This window comes from Chenopodium album, chromosome 6 (assembly GCF_948465745.1).
Source record: "Chenopodium album chromosome 6, dcCheAlbu1.1, whole genome shotgun sequence".
In the NCBI taxonomy this organism is placed as follows: Eukaryota; Viridiplantae; Streptophyta; class Magnoliopsida; order Caryophyllales; family Amaranthaceae; genus Chenopodium; species Chenopodium album.
The window spans coordinates 63,029,608-63,038,510 of NC_137839.1; the positions used below are offsets into that span (position 1 = coordinate 63,029,608).

General features: G+C 33.3%; 1 protein-coding gene across 1 annotated transcript; it reads left to right on the forward strand.

The window, feature by feature from the left end:
• The first annotated feature begins 677 nt into the window (after positions 1–677).
• Positions 678–4,065, forward strand: LOC145634994 (obtusifoliol 14-alpha demethylase-like). The gene is made up of 2 exons (XM_081686310.1): positions 678–1,154; positions 2,843–4,065. Exons 1-2 carry the CDS (start codon positions 678–680, stop codon positions 3,842–3,844), a joined length of 1,479 nt encoding a protein of 492 aa, XP_081542436.1. The 3' UTR covers positions 3,845–4,065.
• Positions 4,066–8,903: the final 4,838 nt, after the last annotated feature.

Here is an 8,903-nt window from a genome sequence, read left to right on the forward strand (position 1 = left end):
CACATTAATTCCTAATTAATTTGTATCAATGATATATTTTAAAATTTAATATATAGATTAAAAATTTATTTTAAAATCCAATTAACAATCCGGAGAATCGCACGGGACACAAAACTAGTTAAACCTATAAGAATAATGAATAACCCGTGTAATGGTTGGGCACACCATATACCCAATAGCATTTAAGAATTTGTGATATTATCGAGAGCAGTGATTTATGATATAGAAGATAGATGGGTACTTATTCAAAAGTCAAAACCTGTATTTGTGAGATTTTGTCAAATTGCCACATGGGCATGTGAATTAAACATTTCCCATGTGAATAAACGCAATATCTCAGGGCTTCTAACGTTTATATGGATGAAGATTATTGCATGTGAGTTAAAGGCTAAATTAAAGTGGTACCTCTTCATAAATAACAACTTAAGCACGTTTGACTTTTGCAAATTATTTGTTCTATATATTGTCTCAACTCTACGAATGGAATAAAATTAATTAGCAAATGTATATTATGCTATATTCCTAAGGAAAAAACGCGCACGTTATGAACAACACTAGTAGTAACTTTTATCTATTTATTTATATCTTTTTATCAATTTTGTACGTAATGCATTAGAGGAATATATATAGTACTATGCACTTATCAATTACTACGAATTAGATAGCAAAAAAAAATGATGATGATGGATATAATGAACAACAAGCTGCAACTATTGCTCAACGTAGTGCTTTTTATTGTTACAACTATTGTGATAAAATGGGCACTCAAAACTCTCTTTAGGGGTAGCAAACTCCTACCACCAGTGGTGAAAGGGCGGCTACCACTAATCGGCGGGGTGGTTCGTTTCCTATCGAACCCCATCGAGATGCTCAATGAGGAGTATCAAACCCTAGGAAGTGTATTCACAATGAATGCAGTCTACAAGAATATCACCTTCCTACTCGAACCCGATGTATCTGCTCATTTCTTTAAGGCTGGTGAGAGTGAGCTCAGTCAGCGAGAGGTGTATCGATTCACCGTGCCTATATTCGGACCTGGGGTGTTCTACGACGCAGAGTATTCTGTGCGCCAAGAGCAGTTTCACTTCTTTGAGGATGCGCTCCGTATTGATAATCTTAGAGGGTATGCTGATGCTATGCTTGAGGAAGTACAGGTTTGCTACATTCTATCCTTCGCAACTTTTATTACTTTTGTTAAGCTCGTATTTATAAGACTACATTAGAATCATCCCTACCAATACGGAAAAGTATTGGTACTTTGGTAGTACGTAATTAAAATAAACGAGCAAACCTAACAAGATTTATATATTTCAACCGTCTTTTCTTTGCATTTTTTAATTTACTTAAATCGAAATTAATCATCTGATGAACTTGAATTATGGATCATTCGTAAGATTAATTACTTACAAAACGTGTAGAGTCAAAGTAATCTTAATTTAATATTTAGTACGAAATAAATTTTCTATTTAGGGTATTGGATCGATTATTGATGACCGTTTCTAAATTCTTGGATCTACCACTATGTATATAAAATAAGTATTAATCGCATTCTAACATGAATTCGAGCTTGATTTTGTAGATTTTACTTTATTTATTAGTAAAAACAATTGACTATTTTAAAGCTTGCATTTAAATCGAGTTTGGATTAAAACATGAAGCATATAGATCATTAAATCATACTCTCTCCATTCTTTAAAGTTCTTTAAATCCAATCATTACAAATCATACTCTCTCCACTCTTTAAAGATCTTTAAATCCGATAATAATTTCATTTTATATTGTTAAAAATAGTAGGGAAACTAATATTTTGAACATAGATGTTTGAAACAAATCCAAATACTACCTCCAGTCCAATTTACTCCCAATAAAGGGGTATTATTTGTGAGACATAAAATATTCCTTTGTTGCGAGTAAATTCGACCAGAGGTAGTATATAGATTAATATAATTTAACATATAGATTGATAATGTTTGAATTATGTATTAATACGAATTAGTCATCAAGAAATCCGGGTTATGCCCCTTGGGTGATAAGTAGTTGCATGATGTTTCAAAGTCCATCGTATTGCTATTATAGTAATATACGGAGTGCTAACATTTGGGGTAAAAGTAATTAAGTAATTGTCTATAATATCTTGTAATCACCTCGATGATTTTGAAGGTTTAACTACTTTTGTGAAACTTTTAAAGAGAAGTGATGTTTAATTCTCATTCTTTATTGGATAATTTGAAACCAACACCATCTATTTCGAATTTCAACTTTCTTCCTCCATAGTCATCCTAATTAACCAATTATAACCTCGATTTTGCATTGTTGTTCGGCTTGAAGAATAAATTAGCGAATAAAAACCCTAAATAACGCCTAATTGATTTGCAAATTGATATTAAAATTAGACAAAGAGGAAGAAGAAGGAAGAATGTAGGTGGGAATCAAGGGAAAAGAGAGGAAGAATTAGTAGTGGAATCCACCGTGACATCATATAGGGGAGTCGGGAAAAAATGGTAGTAGTTTTCACAACCAAAAAAAAAAAAAAAAAAAAAAACTAAAGGTGATAATGTACAAAATGACAACAATAGATGGTGGTATTTTTCAAATTTTCTTTCTTTATTTCAAAATCTTGTGCTTAGTTTCTTGTAAGTGTTATATAATTTAAAGATCTATACACGTATATTGGAAGAAAAAATAAAACAGAATTGAGGGGGTATTAGCACTTTAATAGTTATGTTAATTAACCTAAGCATAAATATACTTAAATCTATAATTTTATTTTAGTTCTTGTCGAATGATTAATACGTAGTAATTCTTTGTGATGTTAATTATTGATCAAATACTTTAATTACAGGACTATTTTTCCAAGTGGGAAGAGAAAGGAGAAGTAGATTTGAAACAAGAAATGGAAAACATCATCATTTTAATGGCTAGTAGATGTTTTCTAGGTAAAGATATTCGTGACAGTCTCTCCAGGGATATAATTGCCCTAATTAAAGAAATCAATGTTGCAATGGTACCTTTTACTACCCTATTCCCTTATTTGCCTATCCCACCTCACAATCGCCGTGACAAAGCTCGAAAGAAGCTCGACGAGGTTTTCTCAAACATCATAGCATCTCGAAAATCATCTAACAAAATCAAGGATGACATGTTACAATGCCTCATTGACTCAAAGTACAAAGATGGCCGAGCCACGAGTGTGGGAGAGGTCACTGGCTTGCTCGTTACTGCGCTCTATGGCGGTCAACATACCGGTGCTGCTACATCTATATGGACAGGAGTTTCGCTCCTTCATTATAAGCAACATTGGTTACGTTGTAAAGAAGAGCAGAAAACATTGATTAAAAAACATGGAAACAAAGTTAATTATGATGTTTTGTTGGAAATGCAATTGTTGTATCGAAACATCAAGGAAAGTCTAAGGCTTCACCCTCCGAATTCATTTTTACTACGCCAATGTCACACTGATTTTACTGTGACTACTCGTCGAGATGGTACAAAGTACGACATCCCTAAAGGCCATATAATTGCAGCCTCACCGTTCTTTTCAAATCGGCTTCCTTGTATTTACAAGAGACCAAATGATTATGATCCTGAAAGATTTAACCACGAAAGGAACGAGGATCGATTAGCAGGCCCGTTTTCTTTCTTGTCATTTGGAGGAGGTAAGCATAGCTGCCTTGGACAACCTTTTGCGTATTTGATGGTTAAGGCTGTATGGAGCTATCTACTGAGGAACTTTGAGTTGGAGTTGATTTCGCCGTTTCCTGAAACAGAACAGAATGATGTAGTATGGAGTGTGAAAGGAAAGGTGATGGTGCATTACGAACGTAGAAAGCTTTCTATGGATTGAATGTCTTGAAAATGAAGGATCATTTGCGTACTCTTGAAACGATTTGATTGACAATTAAGGCTATGTTTGGCCAAGCTTTTGGAAAATAACTTATATTTCCTAGAAGTAGTTTTCCAGAAACTATTTCTAGAGAAACACTTGTAAGAAACAGAATTGTTTTGTCTAATAAAATTAAAAGTGATTCTTAGAAGTAGAAACTATTTTAGCTTGTTTGGCCAGTATTTGGCTTCTTTCTTTTTTTTTTGTATTTATTTGATGAAATAAATCTATACTTAGTATTTAAAAAAGATAACCAAAAAAGATATATGTCATCATTCTATTATACTTCCCTATCATCTTCTTCAACTCAATGTGCCACATGTCTTTTTATATTTTTTATTTTTAATTATACAATTCTTCTTAACTCTTTCATTAAACACTTTATCTTCATCTCCTCTCTTTAATTCAACCTTTTTATTTTCTCTCTTTTTGATTTTAGTCCCTCCATCTTCTTTCTATTAAGTCTCATTTTAAATTAAAGTCCCAAAATTTTTATTTCTTTAATTATGTTTTTCAGTTACATATTACACTCACTCACTCATCTGCCGTATAACATGTATTGTGATTTTAATTATGTTCAATACAATTTTCTATGAACAAGCCGTACATTGCACGGGGCCAGAAGGCTAGTTAGTATTAGCTACTAATACCATTATACATCCCATTGTTTATAATAGTTTATAAAACAAACGGGTAATTCAAGTTTATCTTATTGATTTCTTTAATACGTTAATCTAAGGGTACACTGGGTATTTCACCTTATTTAGTTGAGGACGACCCTGTAATTTCAAGCTGCTTCATTGGCCTCAGACACATGCTCTGGGTGACTAGGCATCCACGTATCATACACGACGTTAACGACGTCCGTAACCATCTTGTGCATCTAGGGTTACCAATTACTTCAAATCAATTCTTACTGCTGTTTGTTTTGAATTTCAACTCCTTCGGATAATTCATTTCCTTAGAATCTCAGAATAGCTTTGCTTGGTTGAAATTAAACCTAAAGTTGTTATACCAATCAGGATGGGGCAATTGGGCCTTGGGAAGAGGAGGCGTGCAAATTTGGAACTCAATGAAGAGGTCGTTAACATCGAGGAACAAAATGTAAGAACTATTTTTGTCATGGTGTTATGATTACAATCCCCAAATTTGTTAGCACTCTTGTTGTTTAGATCCTGAAATGCTTAATAGGAAATCATGAATTTATTAATTATGTATGAACTCTTGTTGTTATGATTATAATCCCCGAACATGTTACCATTCTTGTTCATTAAATTTTGATATGGGTAATAGGAAATCATGACTTTATTAATTTAGTAAGAACTGTTGTTGTTACGATTATAGTCCCCGAAGATGTTACCATTCTTGGTGTTTAGATTTTGATATGGGTAATAGGAAATCATGACTTTATTAATTTAGTAAGAACTGTTGTTGTTATGATTATAATCCCCAAATTTGTTAGCACTATTGTTGTTTAGATTATGAAATGCGTAATAGGAAATCAAGAATTTATTTTTTTGATAAATATTTAGTCAAATTCGTAATACTTAATTGGGTATTTATGGACTATTGTTGTTATGATTATAATCCCCCAAATTAATGTTAGTACTCTTGTTGTTAAGACTATGACATGCGTATTACGAAATCATGAATTAATCAACTGAAGTATTTTAAGGTCAAAATGGTAATACTCAATGTGTAATACCTGATGACTAAGCCAGATGTAATAGGAAAACGCGATGTAAAGAATTGTTGTTGTTGATGCAGATAGGTGCAAATGGAAAAGGATTTGTTCAGAACATAATACATTTACATCTAGGACTCTTTAGGGTATGTTATCTATGTTTGGTAATCTGATTTTAACTGTTACTGATATGCTTAGTGTTACCCAACACCAACACTCACATTAGGCCATGGATTGTAGGATAATTCACTAAGCGTTGGTGGTTGTGTGAAGGCACGAGGTGAAGTGATTAAACAATATTCGGTTGCGATGAGCAGAGTGAGTTTATTGCTTTAGTTGTGCTGAAATGTTGTATAGGTGTTTCATGTTTTTAAAAGCCCATATTTATCTTGTTTTTCTGTATTCCGTAAATGGCAGCCCCCGAATATGAACTGTAGGGTGGACTCATTTGGAAGAATCTGTCAAAAAGTTGATGAAAAGAGAGCAAGATGGGTATGTGAGATGGGATTTGGGGGACTACTACATTTGGCTTCACATATGCACTTATCGCGAAAGTTTGCTTATTGGCTAATGACACGCATTGATCCAATGAATAAGTGTTTACTTGATTCAAATGGGATGATGTATAAGTTGTCTAAGAATCAAGTACACTGGATTTTAGGAATCCTAAATGGGAAGGAAAAAATCCCAACAACCAAGCAATTGTCCGGTGATGTTCGTTTCAGGGTGCAATCTGTTCTACTTAACACTACCACAAAAACGAGAATAAGTAACACACAATAGACAACTGTCAAGTTACATAGGCGATCTCTAGAATTTTATAGAGCGCTTATGTAAGATAAGCGCTTTGTATGTTAGAACTTATAGAGCGCCTGCCAAGGTTAACCGCTCAGTTTCACATACCCAAAAATTACATCATACATTATAGAGCGCCTCTCATAGATAACCGTTCTATAAGTATCATTAAAAAAACTTAAAAAAAAAAAAAAAAAGAAAGAAAACCCTTCATGTACTGCTAAGACACACCCCACACTAACCCTAACTCCTTTGAGAGAGCTAGCCGTCACTCTCTAAATCTCTTTACTTCATTCCTCATCTTCCTCCACTAACCCTAACTCCACTCTCTAATTCTAACTTCATCCCTCAATTATACCACCTCCAAGGCTTCAACCTGCAATAATAAATTAAAGGCAACCCAAAAACACTTGTTCATCACCAAGGCAACCTCTTGAATCACCCCAAGAACCCTTGAATCACCCCCTCATTTGTCTCTGCTTCGATCAAGATTAATAACGCACGCATTGTCTCGATATTTTAGCGGTGGGTTGATCTGAATCTTTCCACGAACTGTAGCCGTCAAACGAGGTATATGAAGATTAATTTCATTTGTGTTCGAATTTCAATGTCGAAATTTGTTTTTTGATTCAAGCTTTCATTGTTCAGATTCAGTTTTTGGTTGTTTTAAAGTGATTGATATGATATTTTTTTTCCTTTTTTAATTTTCATTTTAAAATTTCGTTTTACTACTCAATTATTTTAGATTTGTGGGTGTTTGGTGCGGTTGCTATGTGGGTATTTGATTTTCATGTTATAGTTTATGATTTTTCATCTTTTATCAATCAAGTTTCATGTTATAATTTCCGATTTCTCAATTTTTTATCCAAAGTTTTAGATAATTTTCTAATTCAATTTTTAGATTTTCGTTTTAACATTCCATTTTAATTCTCAATAATTAATTTTAAATCTCAAATTTCTAATTTTTCATCTTTAGATCTGATGTAATTCTAATTTTTTTGTAATTATATTGGAGTACTAACAATAACAATAATTATGCATCTTTTTTATGGCAGTGTTGGCTGTTGTTGTAGTGTTGAATTGATTTGTGGGGTGGTTGATGCTGGAGCGTTGGTGAGCCGGGGTGTTGGTTGCATGCTAGCGGCTTGTGATTGCAGTGGTGGTTGTCTAAATTGAAGAAATTAGAACGCGAGTAGCAAAGGAGGTGATTGTATCGCCGATTGTTGTGGTGGGGTGCTTGAAGGTGTTGCTGTTGTTTGGACGTTTGGTGTTGATGACAGTGGTGGTTGTTTTTTTATTTGGTGGTCGTCTAAACTTGTACTAGAAATATAAATTATTTTTTTCCTAAATTAGTTACTGTAATCATAGTACTTGTAATCTTGTATGTAATTTTTTTTATTAATAAATTGTTATTGGTAATTCATTATGTTATTTTATTAAGTAATTGTGTATGAATTATTATTATTATTATTATTATTATTATTATTATTATTATTATTATTATTATTATTATTATTAAATAATAATAACAATAATAATAATAATAGTAATAACGCTTTTTTTTAAAAAAAAAATAAGTAAGGAAAGAGATCGCCTATCATAGATAGGCGTTCTATTTTTACGTAACTACAGAGCGCCTATCCTTACAAGAACGCTCTCTTTCCCTTGTTTTTTATTTGATTTACATATGGAATAGAGAGCTGTTATCTTAGATAGGCGCTCTATATTGTATTTGATATAGATCGCCTCAAACAAGCGTTCTGTAGACTTTATAGGGCACCCCCTCAGAGAAGCGCCTTAGAGGCGCTCTTTATACCCTATTTGAGGCGGTGTGTATTCCTCTTTTTGTAGTAGTGTAAATATGGAAGGACATGGGAGACTAAACCAAATCGTCCTTGTGGTCGTACTTACATTTCTGTTGGTATTCCAGTGACTGTACAAATGATGGATAGGTCGGAGGGACATTTTGAGGAGTGTGAGGAAGAAGAATTTAAAACGTTATTCTTAATCATTGCACTTCAAATGGTGCTATGCCCAACACAGTGTACAAGACTAGCTGCTGATTTGCTACCTGCATTGAGCTGTGCTATGGATTCCATAAAATATGATTGGTGTGAACTTGTGTTATCAAAATTTGTGGAGAGCGTGCCTAACTTTGCACGTAGGTTTTATGCAAATGGCTTTGCGGGTGGATGTGGTGGATGTTCTATTTTTGTTGTTGTAAGTGATTATATAATATATATGAAGGTTGACTATCATTATTTGCGGTTATTAATTACATTAATAGGAAGAATTTTGTAATAATAAACCTTATTTGCAGATTTTGTATTTGGATCGATTGAATTTGGATCCAAATGAATGGGGCACATATCCGCGTGTGAAGGCATGGACCATGGAGCGAATAGGTTACGCTGCCAAGCTAGACAGAACTATAACCGGTGACTATGGAAAACTTGGGGTAACTTTATATGTCATTTAATTATTGTATATGAAGTATTGAATCTAAATTATTTGTTTACTCTTGTAAGTGTCGTGTCTTAT